General features: G+C 40.6%; 1 protein-coding gene across 5 annotated transcripts in view; it reads left to right on the top strand.

Moving 5' to 3' along the window:
- Window positions 1–24402, top strand: part of nrp1a (neuropilin 1a) — a 163493-nt gene that overhangs the window by 39846 nt on the left and 99245 nt on the right. For all 5 annotated transcript variants that reach the window (XM_052015684.1, XM_052015686.1, XM_052015683.1 and 2 more), the window contains exon 5: window positions 10141–10368. In XM_052015684.1, the coding sequence (XP_051871644.1) occupies window positions 10141–10368 (228 nt within the window). The remainder of the gene's footprint in view (window positions 1–10140; window positions 10369–24402) is intronic.

A 24402-nucleotide genomic window follows, 5' to 3' on the forward strand; every position in this document is an offset into this window, starting at 1 on the left:
CTGACGTATCTGAGTTGTATCAATTGGCTGAAAGAACCAGTATTAGTTCTACATGGTTAGTACTGTCTGTACATTGTTAAATATCTTGCATAGTGTTGCATTTGCTGCTGATATACTGTTCCTTCCGGTTGAATTATAATTCTATCTCCATAAGCACATTTCCACTTGCACTGACAAATGTAGTATTGAAGTGTAACAAAACAGATTGGTGAAGTTCTTGACTTATTATTTAATTTTGTAGTCTTTAGGTCCATCCTCAGTTTGCTCAGCAGTGAGGTAATGCCAAAGGAAGAACAAGATGAAAATATGTTTAATAAACCCTTTACAAGAGCTTTGGAACCACATCTTTTCCTCATTCACACAACATCTGTGATTGATCAGAAATACCAGAGGAACCTTTATGGCCACTCATGCAGCTAAACCTCTGCTTCTTGGCACAGATCCTTCTTATTTTTACATTCACCTTGGAATGGCCTCTCTTCTCATATTCCTATGGAATTAGTTCAATGGTACATGGGTTGCATTTAAAAGGTATTGAAAACGTACCATCAAACTTTTTCACCTGTCTTATTTTCATGAAGAACATTTATGTGCAATGTGCAATGTGCACCAGCTAATCATTAACCAGCAGACAGGAATATCTTTTTAAGGAACTAATATTTGGGCACTAGTTTCCATCACTCAGCTGGACTCTCAGCTGGACTGTCAGAAATATTTAGGATAGCTGTAAGAATTCAGAGTAGTGTCACATTGTAATCTCACTTGAAGCGAGAATGAGTAAAATGAAACCAAATCTTTCTACATAATTTTCTTAAGCACCAAGCCCTTCATATCCACTCAGTTTCTGTGTTTCATGGGTGTGCTGAAACCTCGTCCTCTGAACCTCAAGGTGAGCAAAATACAGTCTGCCTCCTGTGGAGAGTTTGAAGGCACTGCTTTCAGTACAAGTCTCGTCCATTGAGAGCTGAAACCTCCCTGGTGCTCAATTAACTTTAAGCTCCATGGTTTTGTGTCCTGCAGTTTCTCATAAACAGATGTATAATCCAACATGGTTGCTGATAAAATTTTGCCTGTCTTGTTGCTATACAGCCTTAATGAGTTCCTGCAAGTATGCAATTATACTTCCTGCATAAAACTCCTGCTGTCAGGGATGGGTTAATGACTTTAATTCCAGGACATTTATAGGACAAGGCTCTAAGAACTGAATTTAGTGTAAGATATATTTTAATAGCCTGCCTAATAGTATCATTTGGATAAAAGCACTGTTTTGGTTACCATGGAGGTGGCCCCATAAGAGGCCTGTACTGTACTGCTTGTAACAGTTCATTGAAAACAATGATGTAAAGACCATTTTTATTGCCTCATATAAATTACCTTGCTATGCTGGAGCTGAGCACACGAAGCTTGGAGATGGCCTGCTGGTGACAGTGCTTCCTTTCACGTTTTCTTTTCCCTGCTTGAGAAGTCTGGAGCTTGTTGCAAATTTTTTATAACACGGCGGTCAAAAGGGGATGATGTCTGGATCACAAATGTTTCTTAGAGGGTGGCACAGTGGTACAGTTAAGGATGGCAGAGAGTTGCAGCTGGTAGAGCCACTGCCTCACAGTTCCAGTGGCCCTGGTTCGATCCTGACCTCGGGTGACATCTGTGCGCGGTTTGCACATTCTCCCTGTGACCATGTGGGTTTCCTTCAGCTTCTCTGGTTTCCTGCTGCAGATTGAAAGGTTAATTGGCCACTGTAAATTGTCCTGGATTTGTAGGTGAGTGGTAGAATCTGAGGGGAGTTGATGAGAATTTGGGGAGAATAAAATGGGATTAGTGTAGGATTAGTGTAAGTAGGGTAGATTGCCATTGCGGACTTGATGACCCAGAAGGTCTGCTTTCATGCTGTATGACTGATTCTAGTTTGATTCAAAATTTGATTATGAGGCAATTATTCACATTGATGTAGATTTAAATCCTGAGGGCCAAAACATTTTATGGACATGAGTCAGGGGTCCATTTGAACTGTGGCACTTGAACTGGAGGGGAACAGACCAGTTTCTAGCCACTGCATCTTTCCTTCTTCAAGTCCCAAGGAAATGCATGAGGCACCAGGAACAAATAAAATTACATTCATGTAGCGCCATATTGTGTCCTCCACTTATTTCAAGATACCACATACAGCGAAATAAAAACACTGACTACTGGGAACACTCAGTATAAAAGTCATCGACCTGAAACGTTAGCTCTGTTTCTCCCTCCTCATTTCGGTCTACTTGCTGAGTATTTCCAGCAGTCTCTGTTTTTATTTCAGATTTGTTGCATCCGCAGTATTTTCTGTTGGACTACATCAGATGAATGATGTAGGCGGACACGACAGGCACTTTGTCCATAGGAAGGCCCCACAATCTGCAAATTAGATGAATATTTATGGTAGTGTGTTTTGAAGGAAAAACATGGGTGAGGACTGTGAAAGGAATGCTTCTCCTCCTTCGAATTGTAATGTGGGATCTTTTATTTCTACTCTCAGGCGGATAAGCCCTCAGTTTAATTAGTCTTCTAAAAGAAACTAGGCAAATCCCTTCAGCAGAACAATGAAGTTTCAGTATTCAACTTGATATTAGCAATTTGTAATGAAACCATTTATCAACCTATGATTAAGGTAGAGGGAAGGAAAGGGTCTTAGTTTGAAACCTCATCCAAAACATTCATGTCTGGTCTCCTTCAGTATTGCACTGAAGTGTCAGCCTAGAGGATCTGTTCTTGTTTCTGGAGCTGGATTCACAACATTCTTTGTTCAGAGGCAAGGATGCCAGCACTGAGTAATAGCTGTGGAGGGCATTAAGGTAGATTTGCCTAGAAATTGAATTTCATTCACCTTTGGTGAACGAAATAACTGATGCATTTCTCCCTAATGACAGATCAGGTCACAAAAAAAAATCACAATAGTTCCATACTTGGTTAAAAGATAATTCTCATGGTTTCCTACCTTTTAAGAAGTGCTACATCCTGACACATGATTAAGCAGGCAGATGTTGCATCAGGCAGCCATGGAGAAGAGGGGAAATCAATGGGTTGGGATTGTGGTGGAATTACAGATAAAGGCAGGAGGAGGTTGTAAAAAACAGAGAAATCATGTGGAGAGATCCAGTTACGTACAGTGTCACGGGTGGGACTCAAGCCCCATGGGCAGGGGCTGCACAAGGCTCACATGCATCTGTGGTCGGGAGAGATCAGTGAAGATTCTTTGATCTATGCTCTACATTGAAGTGACTTGGGGAGGGAAAAGCAAAGAAGTGCCTTACACAATTTTAATTTCACTTTTAATTTGACCTCCTCTGCAATGGTAACGATGGGGCCTCCTTTATATTGGTGAAACCAGGTGTAGACTAGGTGAGTGTTTTGCAGAGCACCTGCAGTCTGTCCACGACGGCCATTCTGAGCTTCCTGTTGCATGTCATTTTAACTCTCCTTCCCACTCCCACACCGACCTGTCTGCCCTTGACCTTCTCCATTGGCACAGAGAAGCCAAACACAAATTGGAAGAACATCATCTCATATTCTGCTTGAGTAGCTTACAACCCAATGGTGTGAATATTGAATTTTAAAATTTCAGGTAACTCATGCCCCCGATGTTCTCCCCCCCCCCCCCACACACTCATCTGTCCACCTAGTTTCTTCTCCCTTTGTTCACCTCTTCCATCCCCCCCTCCCCACCTGGTTCCATCTACCAATCATCCTCTCCCCATCTGGTTCTACCTATCACCTGCCAACATCTATCCCACTCCACCTGCACTGCTATATACTGGATATCTTTCCTCTTTCCTCTCAGTCTCGATCCAAAACGTTGACTTACACCATTAACCCCCACAGATGCTGCTTGACCCACTGAGCTCTTCCAGTGTTCTTTATTTTACATTCAGTGTGACGTACTTCTTGATAGTTTAATATGAAAGTCTTATGTCATGCACTTTTAATCCAATTTCCGTTAATGAGTTATGAACAGGCAATCTCATGTTAACGTAATTATCATGAGTCTGATATAATACACGGAAATGGCACCAATATGATGGTGCATTGCAACAGGAAAAACCCTGTTCAATTTCCCAGTAGCCCCAAACTCAACAGGAAATGTACGATGCTTTTTATGAATGATTTATACACCAAAAATGGCCCACAGTAGGTTTAATTTCTATGCAAATATGTGCCCATGTTTCAGGACTAGGTCTTGAACTTATAATCTTCTGATTCAGAAGTGAGAGTTCTAAGCTGAATCATTTCAAAACCATCACAAGGTAGTGATGAAGATTGGGAATCTTGCTGATTTTTCCAAGAGTGCTGAACACTGTTAATCGTATCCCTGTACTGCCACACCTGCTGAAATCAGCTCACTGGGCAGAACCATGAATCAAACCTTGGACCACCCTGGTCTAACAGTCTGTTGCACTGTGATGAGTGTTCTAAGGCCCAGCAGCTCTGTATTGCTTCTCATGAGCTTCATCAAAAATTCCATGACATTTTTAACGTTACTGGTTGAGGGAATGGAGAATTCCCCTCTTGAACTGCCTTTACTAAAATCTAACCATGCACATAAACTTTTAACTTTCAGATGCCTGCCCTTTAGTTATCTGTTTACTGATTTGTCAACCACACATGATTGCTCCTGTCCCTTTGCTGCATGCACACAGACACCAACAAGGCCAACTCCTGAACATCAAAACGCTTGATGTGCATGTGAAAATTGCGTAATGACAAGGGCTATTTCCTGATGGGTGATTGACTGAGGTGGTCATTATTAAATGAGCTATGCACAGCAAGTAGGACGAGCAGTGGCAGCCTGCAGCTGAACGTGATTCTATTTAAAGGGCCTATGGGTTAAGTGCAAAGGATCGCAGGCACATTTTGGGAGTCACAGTGATTGTACACGCAGTTCACATCCAGACAAGAGCTCTTTGTATATGGGTATTACAGTTCAAAGTGCAAGAGTGACTGACAAGCTTTTGAAGGATAAATGATAAAAGTACCCCTTAAGCATGCTAAAAGTTAATCTTAGTCTTAATTTGATTTTCTGGCACCTGGAGATGTGATTAACATTGCATTACTAACAATGCAGAGAGAGAGTACTGTCAATGAATATTACATGTCAAGATTCATTTAGTCAGAGTGCAAGTGGAAAGTTTAATTTTAATTCAATAGTAATACAAGCTTTCTCTTTGAGTATTGTCAATTAGAACAAATCACATTTGTTCTCTATGCAGCTAATCTCTATAATTTCTTCCTAATTACCTAAAATTACTGGTCAATAGTCCTGAATGCAATTTACTTGCTTTGAGAATTATGGCACATACTTTGACAATCAAATTGTGCTGTTATCACTTGGATGTACAAATGTCATTTTACATGCATAATCATTGTCAACGTATTTCATTTGCAAATATATAACCAATGCACATACCCCATATGCCATGTACATTTTAATATTCTTAGCCAATGCAACAATACCTTTCATATGCAGGAATAAGCTGTATTTACATACCTTGTGTACACGAATGAACATCACCTTCACCTATCTCACATGTATAACCTATAGATTCACTGCTTACACATATAAATATGCTTACATTTTCTGTACTAACATACATCATCCTCATTTACATTTACAAGGAAAAATCAACCATGCATTGATCACCTATGCAACCATTAATGTCGAAAATTCAGCTTGGAAGTCTTGTGCAAATCAACATACAGTATGTCTGTCACATGTCAAATTAATATTTTCAAGTGACTCTTGTAATCCTGTAAATAAGTGGCATGCAGATTATCTGACAGGCCCTTCTGCTTGTGTCTATAGGCTTAGAATTGCAATTAAGTTGCAACTGAAATTAAAAGTGTCCCAAAGAATCACAGGGATGATTGAAAGGGGACTTTGTTACGTTTCTTTAACCCAAAACTAGTGTTTTTTTTGAAGAGTATAGCAACATAGATCAACCTACATCATTAAATAACACACAAACAGTTTCACTTTAAGATGAGGTCCCCTTTGTTTATTTCCCTTTTCCTCACTCAGGCCTCTTTACCACACATCATGCTTGGCCAAAAGATAATGCAGACAAGTATCTGTACTGCACCAAACCCCTGCAATTGCTGAGGCAACTTTATCTTCAGGGTCCAAGGTATAAGGAACAGGGTGAGCAACTTGCGTGCATTGCTTTTCCCTGTTTATTTTGTCAGCTCAAATCACTTAGTAGAAAACGAAAAGTTTGAAACGAAAACAAAAAATGCTAGAAGAACTCAGGTCAGGTCAGGCAACATCTGGGAGAGAACATTCATTCAAAACAAAGCAGATTTGTTGCTCCAATGGAAGATAAAGTGTCCTGCTAATTAGTTCCAATTTGGTTTCTTTCCTGGGATGTAGGCAAGATGGTCAAAGTGGCATTAATTGTCCATTCTTACTTGATCTGAAAAGATGCTAGGCTCTGTCTTCTTTCCACTACTGATCTCGTGGCTATGGCACACTCGCGTTTGTGTTTGGGAGAAAATGTACAAAGTATTGATGAAATGATGGAATCATGTTATGCTTCATGTGTAAGTGCTTTGAAACTTGGAGGGGAACTTAATGGTGCACTGATGACATTACTTCCTGGTCTATCTTCTTGATGGTAGAGGTTGCGAGGTTGGGAAGGTTGGGAAGGTTTATGTAACTTTGGTGAGTTACAGCTGTGTGTCTTGTAAGTCATACCTACCAGAGCCATCATGCTAATGTGGAGGGGTGGATGAAGTAATGTTTGGGAGCTGAACCAGCCAACTGTTCCACATTGATCGTTTTGAGCATTAGGGACACAAGAGCAGGAGTTGGTTATTTAGATCCTTGAGGATATTCCACTACTTAGTAAAATCTTGGATGATCTGTGACATGAATTTATTTATTAACTTTCCCTCTCCCTCACAACATTTAACATGTTTGTTTAGTAAATATCTATCAATCTAATACTTAAATTTAGTAATTGACCAAGCATCAACTGCCGTTTGCAAAAGTGAGTTTAGAATTTTTATTCCACTTTGCTTAAGAAAGACCTGGCTGAATTTGTTGTCTGTCCTAACCAGGGTGAAGTTAGAAGGAGAGATTGCATACATTAGGATAATATTCCCCAATATTTAAGGTTAAGAAGGTATTTTGATCTTTGAAACTAAATTTGAATCAACCCTTAACTTGTCAAATTCCAGCGAACACAATCCTAATTTATGCAATCTCTCCTCCTATGTTAACCCTTGGGGCCCAAATATTATTCTTGTCAACCTAGGCCATACCTCCTTCAAATCCCCTGCATCCTTTCACGTGGGTGCTGCCCGTGACAAACACCTTTGCCACATGGTCAGTATGTTGGCAGCAGACAAGCTCTCAGTGAGGTGAAGGTTCATCTGTTATGTTGATGGCCCCTAAGAAATTAGAATTAATCATTAATCATCTTTTTGGCTTTCTCCTCCAAGAATGCACAGGGCCACCCAACAGTGTTTTCCTTCAATAGCACAATCAATACTGGTGGCCAGGGCCTGGAATACACTGGGTGCATAACCTATCTTGTGCTGTCTTGCAGGGTTTCTGTGCTCTAATCCTTGGGCCACCCTGCATGAAGCTTACTTTCTTTAGGTTTTAGGTTTTACCGATGTTGATGAATGTTTTGTTGATGATGTAATTTATTCTGTGGGAGTTCTTGCTCATTTCACAGCATTGGAACATGATAATTAACTCCAGCAAGAATGAGAAATGATAACCGACTGCATTTGATTATCGCATTATGTTTGCCATCGTGGGATGCATCCAAAACATGTTTAGAAAAAAACAAATTTCAGATTCTCCGATAGCTCATCGGGCAAGTATGTATTGCAGTATGGAACAGAGCCATCCAGAGCAGGCAGAGTCCTGGGTTCAATCCCAGCCTTTCAAATTAGCCTCAGTACCCTCGTCAAGGAAAGCAAAGAATTCAGGAAGAATTCCCTCCCTGTTCCTGATTGCCACCTACTGTCTAAAAATGTGATCGTATGCATATGTGAAATCAGATGAGAAGAGATTCATCTCTTGCTGTGAAGTTCCTCATTGCCTCAAGAGACTGTTGACATTCTACTTTTGGGCCTTGTCTATGAAAAATTAGCTTTTGGGTGGGATGTTCGTGGTAGGCCATTGGTTCCCAAACTGCAGCATTCGAGACCCAATGTTTTCAGGAATGAAGGGAACGTCTGGAGTTTGCACGTTCTCCCTGTGACTATGTGGCTTTCCTCTGGGTGCTCTAGTTTCCTCCCAATTCCCAAAGTCGTGCTGGTTGGTAAGTGAATTGACCAATGATAAATTGTGCCAAATGTGAAAATGAGTGATAAAACATGGGGGAACTTGATGAGTAAGAAATAAAAAATGGGATGAATGTAGGATTAGTGTAAATGGGTTGTTGAAGGGTGGCCACATCTCTCTATAACTCTATGAAATTGGACAAAACTGAGAAAGCAATTGGAGTTCCACGGAATAGAGAAGGGGCCAATCCCTGGTCAGTGTGAAAGGTCAGTAACAGTTGAAACTGTTAGGTTATAGAGACACAAAGATCTTCTGATCCAATAGTACCACTGCTGGTCTTTATAGTTAAATGGAAATTGCTGGCTCAAAGCACTGACATTTTTTAATATAAAACTTACGACTTGCAAGCATCAGGGACTTACTGATACTTGGAGCTAATTCTGATAAAAGTGAAGAGGCTTTGTATCATGAGATAAGAACCTTTTTCTTTCCAGTGTTGCTTAGAATAAAGAGGAAAAAATATATGCTTGTGTGCAAACCTTGTACTAACTACTGTTATGTATCATTTCATTACAACACTTTATAGCAACACCTGTGTCAACACTGTTCAACCTGGATCCCAATGGTGGGCACATGCTGTATGCATTAACTCTTCTACCCTGTGTGTCAGTGCATGATAGGTCGCATCTGGTGTACAAGCAGAATCACTCCCTGTGGAAACATACACCAGGACTCCCTCAGCTCGTAGAGACTTGTGTATCCCATTGGTGTTAGTAAAATATTGCCATTTGCACATAAAACCTTCTTTAAAATTTAAATTAACAACAGGAAGGGTGCAATTACTGTTTCTCCAGTGGGCAGCTGAAATTCCTAAACCATACACTGTGCAGTATCAGGAATGCCATTATATTTAGTGCTGGAAGTCACATAAAGCCAAGCTATTAAAGCTTAAAAAACAGGCTTTTATGTCAAAGGCCACAATTATTGTTACGCGAGATGACTGCATTGGTCTCTGTTTGATCATTATGTTCTCCAATTAATGATGAGTTGGCATGATTACCAGGTGTAGATTACTGAAGTTACTCCATGTATTTTCAATAATCCAGTTTTGGCAGCAATAGCATCTTACGTCTCACCTATTTTCATCCATGCTACCCACTGATTAAGTGCTTCAGGTCATTGCTTACTGCCTGTTTCCCAGCAGGGTTGTTACTGTTTACATGTGGCAACAGTTATGGGAATGAAAACCCTGCCAATTGTTACCTTTTTTAAGGTAGGTGGAACTTGATGACACGCAAGACTGACTGTTCAACATATAAGGCAAAGAAATTATGGCAAACATTCACAAGGAAAGCATAACACACATGTAACAAGTATTCATAACTTTTGGGATGGAAACTGGCTTAAAGTGACACACACATTTACTATAACTAATATTAGTCTATTAACCTGGCCCTCCCAAAGTATCCCCTCTGTATGTCCACTGGGACTTCCAGTGGAGGGCTTGCACAGTCAGATCCCAACATTCCATGAAGTTTCTGCAGGGCCTTGAGATGCACAGAAATAAAGTCTCAAACATTTGTTTCTAAATTTAGGATTTAGAGATGCTTAGCTGAGGTTTTAGTTGGAGAATATAGAGGTTTATCAACTCACGGAACACACCTTTTGAAAGCTGTAAACATTATCTTGATGTACTCTTTTATTTTAGGGAGGGGTAGTTGACTGTGGGGGTTAACCCTAGCAGGGAAGAGATCCTGATGAAAGAAATTTTGGAGTAAAATTAATCTTGGGCAGTAACATATCAACTACCTAAAATATGTCCCTCCCTACATTGAACCACAATGTAACACTAAATCTTTTGTTCTGTATTTCAGGTCCAGAATGTTCCAAAAATTTCACTGAACAAAGTGCAGAGATCAAATCACCTGGATTTCCTGACAAATACCCAAATAATTTGGAATGCACATATATGATCTTTGCACCAGCCATGGCAGAGATCCTTCTGGAGTTTGAAAGCTTTGACCTGGAACCGGATAGCAATCCACGAGAAGGAATGTTATGTCGCTTTGACAGACTAGAAATCTGGGATGGTTTTCCAGGAGGTAAGAAATGTAATTTTTTTCCAGAAACTACTTACTTCAGCAATTTGAAAACTTGAAGCCACATACGTAACAATGCACTAATTAGTCATTAAACTCAAGCATGGATGTCATTATATATTGCAAGTCATAATTAGAAAGTTATTGTTAATAAAACAAGAGATTAAACTGGATTTAATGGAACTCATTCATAATCTGTTAGATCATCTGGACTGGAAAACACTGCAAGTTAGAAGTTATCACTTTTATCCAACAAATACATCTATGTTTCTAAATGAAGGAAAAATTGTACTTAGTACTTTATGTACTATCTTGAACTGATACAGCCTTGCAAAACTTCCATGTTTTTTTTAATTAAGGTAAGTTTTGAAAATGGCAAACATTATATCTAGTTAAAACAATGTAATTTTTTAAAACAAGAAACCCATTGCCTCAAAATCATTTATGTATTTTAATATCAAGAAAACTGGATGGCAAACAGGAAGAAGGTTGAAACAACAATAAATAGTTAAGCTCAGACGAGGCAACCGCTTTACCGAGTACCTGTGCTCTGATCGTAATGGCCATCTTGAGTTCCCTGTTGCAAGTCATTTCAACGCCCCTCCCCATTCCCACACCGATCCGTGGAGAAAAGCAGGCGGTCAATGCTTCAGGTCAGGAGCCTTCCTCAGGACTGAAGATAGGAAAGGGGGAAGCCCAACATATGGGGGGGGGGGGGGGGGGCGGAGCAGAGCAGTGATAGGTGGACAAATGAAGGGAACCTCAAAACAGAACCTTATTTTCTGACATGGAACCTTGCAGCCTAACGGCATGAACATTGAAATCTCCCACTTTATGTAATCCCCACCATCCCCCACACCCACCCCCAACCATGCTGCTTCTTTTCTTCCCTTTCCTAGCCTATCCTTTTTCCTACCCCCTTCCTCATCCTTACCTTTGACCCATCCTCCAGTGCATCTGCTCTCCCCTCCTCCCCCGCACCTGCCTATCACTATCTCTTACCTGCATCTACCTATCACCACCTTGTGCTCACCCCGCCTCCCCTCTTTTGTCCACCTGTCACTGCTCTGCTTTTCCCTCCTCTATATTGGGCTTCCCCTTTTCCTATCTTCAGTCCTAATGAAGGGTCCTGACCCGAAACGTTGACCGCCTGCTTTTCTCCACAGATGCTGCCTGGCCTGCTGAGTTCCTCCAGCATCATAGTGTTTTTCATCTAGATTCCAGCATCTGCCGTCCTTTGTTTCTCTTTCCCCACGCCGGTCTGTCCTCGGCCTCCTCCACTGCCAGGGTGGGACCAAATGCAAACTAGAGGAACAGCACCTTATATTCCACCTGGGTAGCTTACATTGAATCCTGCATCTTCAGGTAACCCGCACCCCCTCTGCTACCGAGGCCCTCTCAAACACATCTTTTTTTTCAAACCCTTCCACCCAGTTTATATCCCGTCTCCCAGCTGATTCCATCTGCCTATTATCCACACACTCAACTCACTGGATCCTCTATCCCCACCCCCCACCCAATGTTTCCATCAGCTCACCATCCCTCCCCCATCTGGTTCTACTCATCACCTTCCTTTCTTATCAGATTCAACAATCTGCAGTCCTTTGTTGTCTCCACATCACCTCCCAGCAGCTGTCACTACATCCACCCTTCTCTTCCCTGACTGGCTCCCTCTGCCAATCAAACCCTCTTCACGGGGATCTACCTATCACTTGTCAGCTCTTGCCTTACTTCCACCCCCTCACCTCTTTGTACTGGCTATCTCCCTTTGAGATTCTCAGTCCCGATGCAGGGTCTCGACCTGATATGTCAATATCCTTTTGCCTCCACAGCTGCTGCCTGACCCACTGAGTCCCAAGAGCAGTTTGTTCTTTCTCCAGATTCCAGCATCTGCAGTCTCTTGTGTCTCCATTTAAATAGCAGTGTGGTAAAACTTCCCAAGACACCTCTGAGCAGTCCAATTAGATTTAAACTTGGCACCAAATGAGACATTGAGAGCAGATCGCCAGACACAAGAAAGAGGTATAATTTCTATCCAAAAGTAAATGAGTGATAAAGAGGTTTGGAAAGGAATCTCAGAGGTTGGGGCCTGAGGAGCTCCATAGCTGGAGTGAAGGAGAGGCAAGAGGTTAAAAGTCTGAAGAATGTTAAGAATAAAAAGAAGGTGCTGGAAATGAAGTGGTGATTCAGTGATTTCAAGCTTGTTTCATAAGCTGAAGATTCAAGGATGGGACAATTGAGAGGGTCACATGACTTTGTATTTTTGAGGTTACAGGAAGGAGTTAAAATTGGTCAATTTATGTGATGAGTTTCCTTCTGGCTGGAAGTGTTTTGGCACACCTTTGGATAGTACAGAGACCAGTATGATTGGTTCTTCCCCCCAAGCTGTGGTGGACTATCAAGAGAACTCCCACAAAAATGTACCAATTATGTGTGATGAGTTTTAATTTCAACACAGTGAAAATATGAAGGATTGGTGGTAGGGGAGAAGGCTTTTTAGGATGATAATTTGAATGTGGGAAACATTAATCTTGAAAATACTGATACAGTGGAGAGCTCAGGGATGTTATTATGAGCAACAGACAGTTCATTAATTTTGAAATAATAGTTCTCCTTTGGATCTCTGCTACAGTGATTTAGAATCTTATGAATTGTAGAAATTACAGCGTGAATTTGGTTCATTGCTCTTCTGTTGCTGTTAACTCTTCATCTGAAGCTATCTTCCCTCATCTACTATTTCTCTGTCCTTCCCCCATATCTTTCAACATGCTTCCTTTTCAAGAATGTATTCAATTGCCTTCTAAATGATGTTAGATTTTCAGCCTCGATAGCTACTTGTTCATATTATAATAATCCACTACGTTTTATAATTGCTTCTAACCTGTCTCTTTGTTCATCTAGTGCAGATCTTTGTTACCGGTTCACCAACCAGTGGAAACAATTTTCAACTATTTACCCATTCAAAACCTTTCATTACTTTTCAGTTCAAGAGAAGAAAGCCACAATATTTCAAGTCTTTTTCATAACTATAACTTTTAATTCCTGGTATCATTCTAGTAAATCTTCACTGTGTTCTTTCCATAGCTCCAATATCCTTGGCATTAATGGAACGGTTTGCATTATTTGAAAGAGGCATTCAGCCTCTCTTCCTTGTCTTTCTATTTAATGCCCTTGTGTATTAATTCCAGGATCCTATTTCTCCTTCTTATGACTCTGCTACCTCCATTTTCAGTTTTAAAGATCTATCTATGCCCACCCTCAGATTTATGTTTCCTCATTTTAATAAGTATCTTGTCATTTGGTTCATACTTACCATCACTATTCTTTCTTGAAACATACAGTAGATGATCCTGAAGAGACATGACAGGGCAAATGTGGAGATGTTTTCACCAGTGGGAGAATCTTGAATGAGGGGATATAGGTACAGATTAGGCAGCAGTCATTTAGAGTAATTGAATCAGAGAGTGGTACAGCACAGAAACAGGCCCTTTGGCCCAGCTCTTCCATACCAACCGAGTTGTCTACCTGAGTTTAGTCCATAACCCTCTAAATCTTACCTACCCATGTACCTGTCTAAATGTATTTTAAACATTGTAATTGTACCTGCCTCTACAGCTTCTTCTGGCAGCTTGTTCCATGTACCCACCACCCTCTGTGTGTAAAAGTTGCGCCTCAGTTCCCTTTTAAACCTTGTTCCCTTTTAGACCTAGTGGCACAACTACAGATTAATAAATACAACATTGTGGCAATCACCGAGTCATGGCTTTATGACGGATGTGATTGGGAACTAAATGTCCAGGGGTACACAGTGTATAGGAAGGATAGGCGGGTAGGCAGAGGAGGTGGTGTGGCCCTGATGGTTAGTAATGATATAAAATCAATAGAAAGGAAGGACATTGGGTCAGAAGTAGAATCCTTATGGGTGGAGCTAAGAAATAGCAGGGGGAAAAGGATGATAATAGAAGTTATATATAGACCCCCTAATAGCAGTCAGGATGTGGACTATAAATTGCAGTTAGAAATAGAAAAATCATGTCAGAATGACAACATTAAGATAATTATGGGGGATTTTAACGTGAAGGTGGACTGGGAAATCCAGCAAGGCAGTAGATCTCAGGAGAGTGAGTTTGTAGAATGTCTACGGGACGGCTTTTTGGAGCAATTTGTTGATGAGCCCACCAGGATTGGGTGCTGTGTAACGATCTGGAGGTGATTAGGGAACTAAAGGTAAAGGAACCATTAGGAACTAGTGATCACAATATGATTGAGTTCAGTTTCAAATTTGAGAAGGAAAAGCTGATAACTGGTGTATCGATATTTCAGTGGAACAAAGGAAATTACAATGGCATGAGAGAGGAACTGGCCCATATTGATTGGAAGAGTAAGCTGGCTGGAGGGACGGCAGAGCAGAAATGTATAGAATTTCTACAAGAAATAAGGAAAATGCAGGATAGATATATTCCAAGAAAAAAGGTTTTGAATGGAAAAAAGGCACAAATGTGGATAACGAGAGAGGTTAAGGCTAAAATAAGGGCAAAAGGGAGGGCATACAAGGAAGCAAGAATTTGTGGGAAAACAGAAGACTGGGAAACTTTTAAAAACCTGCAGAAAGAAACTAAGAAGGTCATTAGGAAAGAAAAGATGAATTATGAAGGGAAGTTGGCAGATAACATTCAAAACGATACTAAGAGTTTTTTTAAAGATATGAAGAGTAAAAGAGAGACACGGGTTGATATAGGACCAATCAGTAATGGCGCGGGAGAAATTATAATAGATGATAAAGAGATGGCAGAGGAACTAAATGAGTATTTTGCATCGGCCTTCACTGTGGAGGACACCAGCAGTATACCGAATAGTCAGGGGTCTCAAGGAATGGAACTGAGTTCAGTTAAGATTACTAGAGAGAAGGTGCTAGGAAAGCTAAATGGACTAAAGACAGATAAGTCTCCAGGACTGGATGAGGTGCATCCCTGGGTTCTGAAGGAGGTGGCTTGAGAGATTGCGGAAGCACTGGTGATAATTTTCCAGGAATCGATAAACTCCGGCATGGTTCCGGAGGACTGGACGGTCGCAAATGTATTTCCACTGTATAAGAAAGGTGGGAGGCAGCATAAAGGAAAGTACAGACCTATTAGTCTGATATCGGTGGTGGGGAAGTTATTAGAATCGATCCTCAAGGATGAGGTTATGGAATACCTAGAGGTGCAAGGCAAGATAGGTCCAATCCAGCATGGTTTCATGAAGGGAACATCCTGCCTGACCAACCTATTGGAGTTTTTGAGGAAATCTCAGGTAGGGTGGATAAGGGAGAAGCTGTAGATGTTGTGTATTTAGACTTTCAAAAGGCCTTCGACAAGGTGCCACAGAAGAGGCTGATTAATAAGATGAGAGGTCATGGGATTACAGGTAGGATAACAGAATGGGTGGAGCGTTGGCTGGTTGGCAGAAAGCAAAGGGTGGGAATAAAAGGATCCTGTTCTGGTTGGCTACCGGTTACTAGTGGTGTTCCGCATGGGTCGGTGTTGGGGCCGCTTCTTTTTACTTCGTACATTAACAATTTGGTTGATGGAGTAAATGGTTTTGTGGCTAAGTTTGCAGACGACACCAAGATAGGTGGAGGAGTAGGGAGTATTGAGGAGACAGGAAGGTTGCAGAGAGACCTAGATAGTTTAGGAGAATGGGCAAGGAAATGGCAGATGAGATTCAATGTTGAGAAATGTGCAGTTGTACACTTTGGAAGCAGAAATAAATGGGCAGATTATTATCTAGAAGGGGAGAAAATTCAAAGTACAGAAGTACAAAGGGACTTGGGGGTACTCGTGCAGGATACCCTAAAGGTTAACCACTAGGTCGTATCGGTGGTAAGGAAAGCGAATGCTATGTTGGCATTCATCTTGAGAGGTATAGTGTATAAAAGTAGGGAGGTGTTGATGAGGCTCTACGGGGCACTAGTGAGGCCTCATTTGGAATACTGTGCGCACTTTTGGGCCCCATATCTTAGGAAGGATGTGCTGATGTTGGAGAGGGTTCAGAGGAGATTTACGAGGATGATTCCCAGAATGAAAGGGCTTACGTATGATGAGCATTTGTCGGCTCTTGGACTGTACTCACTGGAGTACAGAAGAATGAGAGGGGACCTCATAGAAACATTTAGAATGTTGAAAGGACTAGACAGAGTAGATGTGACCAAGCTGTTTCCCTTGGTGGGTGAGTCCAGGACAAGAGGGCACAATCTTAGAATTAGAGGGTACAGGTTTAAAACAGAGATGAGGAGAAATTTCTTTAGCCAGAGGGTAGTGAATTTATGGAATTCTTTGCCACATACTCCAGTGGAGACCCAATCATTGGAGGCGTTTAAGGGGGAGCTAGATAGTTATCTAATTAGTCAAGGTATCAAGGGATATGAGGATAAGGCCGGAAATTGGGGCTAGAAAGGAATAGTTTTTTTGGCTTTTTTTTTGCTCATGGACATTCCCCCATTTCTCATTTCTCTTTTCTTTTTCCCCTTCTTTTCTTTGGAGCAGACTCGATGGGCTGAATGGCCTACTTCTGCTCCCTTGTCTTGTGATCTTGTGATCTTTCCCCTCTCACCTTAAACCTCTGCCCTTTAGTTTTAGACTCCCCTACCCTGGGAAAAAGACTGTGACCATTCACCTCATCTATGCCCCTTATGGTTTTATATACCTCTTATAAGGTCACCCCACTGCCTCCTAAGCTCCAGGGAAAAAAATTCCAACCTATCCAGCCTCTCCTTATAACTCAAGCCCTCCAGTTCTGATAACCTCCTCATGAATGTTTTCTGCATCCTTTCCAGCATAATGACATATAGCTGGGTGACCAGAACCATACTCCACCTGTGGTCTCACCAACGACTTGTACAGTTGTAACATGATGTCCCAACTGCTGTTCTCATGCCCTGACTGATGAAGGCAAGTGAGCCAAATGCCTTCTTCACCACCCTGTCTACCTGTGTCTCCACTCAGGGAACTATGTACCTGTACCCCTAGGTCTTTCTGTTCTACAGTATTCTCCAGGGCCCTACCATTTATTGTGTAAGCCCTGCCCTAGTTTATCACACCAAATTGCAACACCTCGCACTTGACAGAATTAAATTCCATTTGCCATTCTTTAGCCCACTTCCCAGTTGATCTAGATCCTCTTGTAATCTTAACCCTCGTCACTGTCCACTATACCACCAATTTTGGTGTCATCCACAAACTTACTAACCACGCCAACTACATTCTCATTCAAATTGTTAATATTGTTGACAAACAACAAGTGTTGAATCTCTGGAATTCTCTGCATGTGAAGGTTGAGGAGGCAAAATCTATGGGGGTATTTAAGGAGGAATTAGATACACTTCTGAAAGATTGTGGAATTGAGAGCTGTGTGGAATTGGCATGGAAGAGGTGAAGCCTGGGGCAGATCAGCCTACAACTGCTTCAATTTTGTAATGTTCTCATGATGTTTTCCTAAAATGTGCATCCTTTACCATGTGCCCATGTCCTTATCATTTGTATGAATGGAAAACAAAGGAAATCCCTGCTTAAAACTATGGAGTACTGCTTTCACACTACTAACCCCTGAAACATTCATTCATTCCTACTTTCTGTTTTCCATCATGTATCATCAATTGTCTAAATATAATTGAGACCGTAACTTTGGCAGACTTCAATGAGAAAGTAGGTCAGAACTCAGGGACACCATTGAGTATATTTTTACAAAACTTATTTGATGGACAGGATTAGTACAATTACAATGAATGCATGGTCCATTGTGGGCAAAAGCAATGGATCAAACAATTTTCTAAAATTGCCTTTCTAAAAATAACTTGAGATAATTTATTTCATTGCAACAATTACTTGCGGCAATTAATTTATTAAGATATCATATCTTTATCTGAAAGTGCCAGAATCTGTAGCAATTGCTTCAAAATAATTTATTTCTTATTCTGGTTAAGAAATAATACTTTAGTAATCTTTCAGACATGGTCTGTACTTTAGCATGGTAATTAGCCTCTAAATTGTGCTGTAAAGGTAATTTGAACTATAATACAAAGGAGTGTTTGATAACATTAGGCCTTGTTGTCTTTTGAATTAATACTTACTTGACTTGTGTGCGGATTGGAATCAAAGGCAATCTGCCCAGTGCTGGTACTCTACCAAGCCAAGTCCTTCCTACCAGCTCAGGCTGGGTTTTCACTGTGAATTCTTACATGATTATGCTCAAACTATGTGCCTGATATTAAAGCCAAGGTCATTTGGCAGTGAAAAAAAATAGCTATTTAGTTTTATTTGCAAAGTCAATCAGATTTCAGTAATCTAAAATGAATTATTTCACTGTTAGTGTCAGAAAGATAACTTTACAGGTGTGTTTGATTCATTCCTTATCTCCTGCTGTGTGTGAGATGTTTATTGAAGTGCTGGTAATGTATTCAGAAAATATTAACTGATTGGCATTCCGAAGCACAACTATTCACCCTTTGTTTTCTTTACTGACTCTAACATTACAAGAACTGGCACTACATCAGGTTTCAGACCTCAATCATTTGTCTCCTGAGGCATCAAACCATTTTTATACCTGTGCCTACTCAAATAGTTCTACAAAATCTGCAATTTAGTCCGGCCCAAAATAAATATTCTTGATTAGCAATACTATGGTGGTAAATCTACCAAGAGCTGAGAGCATATTAAAAGGATGGGAGATAGAGGAAGAATGTCAATGAATGGATATCTGGAGCAACTGGTCACATGATGATTTCAAGGTTACATATTCACATTACACCTCACAACACTGTATAACAAAATTAACTACATGTATAGTATATACTAACAGCTGGCTTGGATCATGGATTTGCACATGTGTAACACAATCTCAATGTCAAGATGCCTTTTTAAACTGCTGGAGCAGTTTCTGTGGTTTATAAAGTAATCCAACCCCCTCTGTGGAGCTGCAGTTACAGCCTTGTTAATACATCCAAGTGAGCAATTATGGAAAGCAAAAAAAAAATCATATTTGGATTTTCTGTTGCAATAATAAACAATTTTCAAAATCATAATGCATGTGCTTCTGAAGAAATCACTGCAGAAAACACCAGAGATTTTTATTAAATGATATGTCTGAAAGCAAATTTCTGTGAGACACAACTATTTCTGTATATCTGAGAATGTGGAAACATCATCTTAAGAAATATATGATGGTTACATTTCTTTAATGATGGTTAATGTAAGGTAGAATGGATATTCAATGGTTCTGTGCACTTTTGGAGCCAGGCAAAATCAGCAAGGAGTATTTTCTTGGGAACTAGAATGAATTGGGTGGAATCCCATGAAGCCATGGGATTGGAGAGTTGGATGGCTCGCTCTCTATCTATCTCTCATATATTGTGCTACTTTTAGTGGCATCAGTCCTATTATATTCCTTCTTGTTGTTTCACTATGATTTAGTACTCTTTTGCTGAAATGAAGGTGGGAACTTGATAATAAATGGCAACAGCAGTTGATAAATTATTTGTCCCCAGAAGTATTCCTGGAAGCATCACAACATAGCAAATTACTCCCTAACAACATGAGAAGGAATAAAAATAAAGAGAAATGAGATATAGAAATGGAGTTAGATAAAGACAGAAAAGATATTGAATAAAGAGAGAGAAACTGGTCTCTCACAAAAGGGTAAACATCAATGAAAGAACTGTGGAAAGGACAAAGAGTGGGATAAAATACATATAAACAATCAAGGATAAAGAAACCTTGTTTGCCCTTCCTTCTCTAGTCCACCCATCCCAATGATGCAAGGTGGTTTGCATACCTTTTACCCTATCACTTCATTCATATCTGACATCATATATCAACCATTTTTATTGTTGTAAAACACCTGAATGCTTTTTGAATAGCTGCAGTTACACTGAAAGAAAGGTAATGGAGAAAAACAAACAATACAGGCACATAGGGAGGAACAAAAATAGAAAAAAATAGAAATAAAAGTAAAGAAATGAAATGTGAGTGTCTGTCTTGTTTGTATATAAAACATTTGTCATCCTCCTAAAAGCTGCTGATACCAACATCTTAGCATCCATCTCAGTTTGTTTGTGTCATCTCCCGCTTGCTCATCAATGAATTCATTTCAGGCATACATTGCTTTGAATGGAAGAATAATTTAAGACTGGCTTCATTCTGAGACCTGAATCCATTAAGACCCAGCGATCCTTTGGATTTCTTGAACTTTTGAAACATTGTCAAGAATCTTTTCATTGTGAAGTGATAGTAGATATTCTTGCTTTTTTTTTAAATTGAAAGCCAATCACCTGGGGAATTGTGTGTCCAAGCCTGCATGTCTAAAGGTCTCTTTGTTAGTGACTCAGTGCAACCCGTAGAAAGGCACAATCAATAATATTACTCTGTTCTGGCAACTGCACATCAAAATTCATCGTAATACAGAAAACCTTAGAAGCAGATTAATTTCCATCTTACACTATCTCTGGCAAATTTGGGTCAAGCTTGTGAACACAAAGTTATTTCACAAACTAAGTAAAATTAGTCATGAAAATTAAATTATTTCACAGTCGCATGATATATGCTTCTTCAGAAAACTGTTCTGGGGAGACATGCTGGCTGAGTCAATTGCTAATTAGTCCAATGGGTGGGGTGAGGAAGGGTGAGAGGTGGGTGTGAGGAGAGGGACTGCAGTATTGGATTGCAGGCTGCCTACTCCTCCAACTGATGACACATTTAGAACAGCTCTTGAAACACTGTCTAGGACCTTGATTTGCATACCCTTTACATTTGGAAGTTACTGGTTTCCAGTTTAGTAGATAGCATAATTGTTGGGGAGATTGGCTTTGTGTAATCACAATCCAGAATTGTCTCTCCCTTTCTCCACATGCTAATGTTTAGGCCAATTTTTTTTCTCTTAGATTCTATTCTCCTACTATTGATGAACAATTCCACCTTCTTGGCTCCATGCCATTGTACTGTAATCGTCCTTTGTTAAAATCATCTTACTGCCAGTGCATGAGCCAGATCGTACTTGATTGAGCCCATGCTCATAAGTTGGCCTTCATGCTAATGCTGTGGCCCCTCTTACCTGCTTCAGGTTGCGGGTGCTACATTTCCTCAAGCAGGAGCCAGCAAGAAGTGGCGACTAGGTTTCAGGTGGCGGAACCTGAGGCTCTGCCCCAGCACCACCAATGCTCTCTGATTGACATTTGTGGGGAGATGCTGGGTTGGAACCTAGTATGAGGCAGCCTCGTCCTCCATAGCTTCTCCTCCGAAGCTCTCTCTGCTGGCCCCTGTCTTGCCATGACCAGTGATGGTAACCAACCTGATGTGCTATTTGAAACCTCTGTGTTTTTTAATCCCAGTTTACACTATCTGAAAATCAGAACAAAGAGCCATTATGTAATGAAGACAGTGGGGTCTCCATTTGTTTCCTTGGAATTGGCATACACTCCAGAGTGCACTGCCTTGCACTGAAATGATCCATTATTGTAACACAGGTGAAATTTGTGGATTCTTAAGAATGGCCTTCAGTATTTCAACCTCTTGCCAAAGTGGACACCAACAGCATCACCCTCCTGTTCTCAGGAGCCTCCCTTTACAAACAGACAATTAAGACCGATGTCCCTCATCTCTTGGGGGCTTATTTTCCTTTTTGCCTTCATTATCTTTTGTGTGCTAAGTGCTGGCATTGTTATTGTGTGCAATTGGGATGTCTACTAGCTGAACTGATGCTTTGGTGGTCCAGGCAATGCTCCTTTTGTACAGCTAGTGAGTGGGAACTAGAAGAGGTACTGTAAGAATAGAATTTGGACCTAAGTGCAAGCATTGGTGACTGTTGGTGTATGTGCACATAACCGAATCACAGAAAAGTTACAACATGGAAGGAGGTCACTCAGCCCATAGAGTTTGTGGAAACTCTATGCGAGAACCATCCAGTCAGACCTATAACCCTACTCTCTCCTCTAAACTCCTACATTTCTTCTACTTTCAAATAATTATTCAGATCTCCTTTTGAACATAACAACTGAATCTGTCTTCCCCACCACCAACCCTCCAACACTCATGTTAACAAAAGATCTTATGCATATCACTTTTAGCTCCATTATCACTTACCTACATTCTATATCCTTTGGTTCTTGACATTTCCACCAACAGGAACAATTTCTCTTGACAGTCTGCCCAGATTGGTGGGCCGAAGGGCCTGTTTCCGTGCTGTACAACTTCATGATTCTATGACTCTAAACCCAGATCCCCTCTGAACCCTCTCTGTTTAAAGGAGGATGACCCCAGCTTCTCCAATCTACCTGCACAGCTAGTATCTGATTGTTTGAATCATTCGAATTAATCTCTTCTGCACTTTGCTCTAAGGCCTTCACATCTTTTGTACAGTGTGACACCCAAAATCTGGCACAATACTCTAGTTTTGGCCAAGCTAGTGAATTACTAAAGTTCATCTTTAGCTCTTAGAGTCTGTTTCTCAATTTATAAAGAACGGGATCCTACATACTTTAAATGCTTTCTCAACCTGCCCTGCCACTTCCAACATTTTATGCACTTATACCCCAGATCTCTCCATCCTGCACCCTGTTTAGAATGTAGTATTTTCCATTGCTTTTCCTCATTCTTCCTACCAAAATGCAACATATCACATTCTTCTGCATTCATATACCCGAGGAAAAGCAATGGCCCTAGTAGTACCCCATGGGAACACCAATTCATATTTTTCTCTTATCCAAAAAATAACCATTCATTAATATTCTGTTCTCAGTCACATAGCTAACTTACTATCCACACTGCTGCAGCTCCTTTCATTCTGGGGGCTTCAAGTTCAGTGACAAGAGCTACTTTATCAAATGCCTTTTGAAAGTCCATTTATATCACATAATCTGCATTTCCCTCATCAACTCTGTCTGTCACATCATCAAAAAACTGAAGCAAGATAAAGCAAATTAACCTTCTAGGGTTCAATGCGGTTATTTCTGAAACATTACGCGAGGTTGAAGAGGGCCCTTCAGCTCACTTGATCATCTCCTTACTGAATATCAGCCATCTTCCCATTGCAGTTTAGAATATGTTTCCTAAATAATTCCAGCATCCAGACATGATCCCCTTCTTGCAACAGTTTTTGGTTGCCGTTCACCTTCTGTGCAAAGATTTCATCCAATCTTTACCATCTTTACCAGCCCTTCACAAGTATTTCAGAACAATTGCCACCTTGAAATGTGGGTGATACAATCATTGCAGACAGCTTGGCAAAGACTCTACAGCGTGTCAGCAAGCTGGGCTGAAGCACTTCACTTAGTCCTTTTTTTAAGGTTTCATGTTTTCATCTCCTTGTCTGACTGAGGAAAAAATTTCATAACATCGAGTGATCAGCCACTGACTGTTGCTATAGAAATTCTCGTAGTTGTAGTTGTGGGGAATTCCTCTTTGTAACAAAAGAATGAATAAATACAAACTCCCCTTCTTGTCACAGAAGCATCAGTTACCCGGGTGATCACCACTGAACCAGTTGCTGAAAATCCTCCAAAGATTATTTCAGTTAAAACAGAAGTACGTCACCATGATTACGGTCTTTGCAGTTTAAAAACCACAGGAAAGCTGCTAAAAGCAATAAAAATAGATTGGCACAAGACAAGCCATTAAAGGTCGTTAACCCACATCACTTGCAATAATTAATTATGATCAAGCTGACACTTTCTTCCACATCTGAGAAAGTCTGATGCTGTTGTAAATTCACACTCCATTTTAAAATCAGCAGCAATGGTGCTGGTCTTATGTTCTATTGTTTTCTGGTGTTGCTTGGAGAAGACAAGAGCCCCTGGAGTGAGGTATTTCAGGCAGCAGACCATACCTTATAATGTGGCAGCAGGAACCCCTGCTGATTTGCTGTATTGAAGTGCATTGGTAATTGCTTGGTATTACAGACCAGTGGTTAGGAGGATTGTTTTCTTTTCTTAAAACTGTCTCCCAATTTTTTCTGATACACAAGTTAAAAATGTAATTTGTAATAGCTCTCTTGCTGTGAGATTCTGATGCA

Source organism: Pristis pectinata, chromosome 5 (genome assembly GCF_009764475.1).
Source record: "Pristis pectinata isolate sPriPec2 chromosome 5, sPriPec2.1.pri, whole genome shotgun sequence".
Lineage (NCBI taxonomy): Eukaryota > Metazoa > Chordata > Chondrichthyes > Rhinopristiformes > Pristidae > Pristis > Pristis pectinata.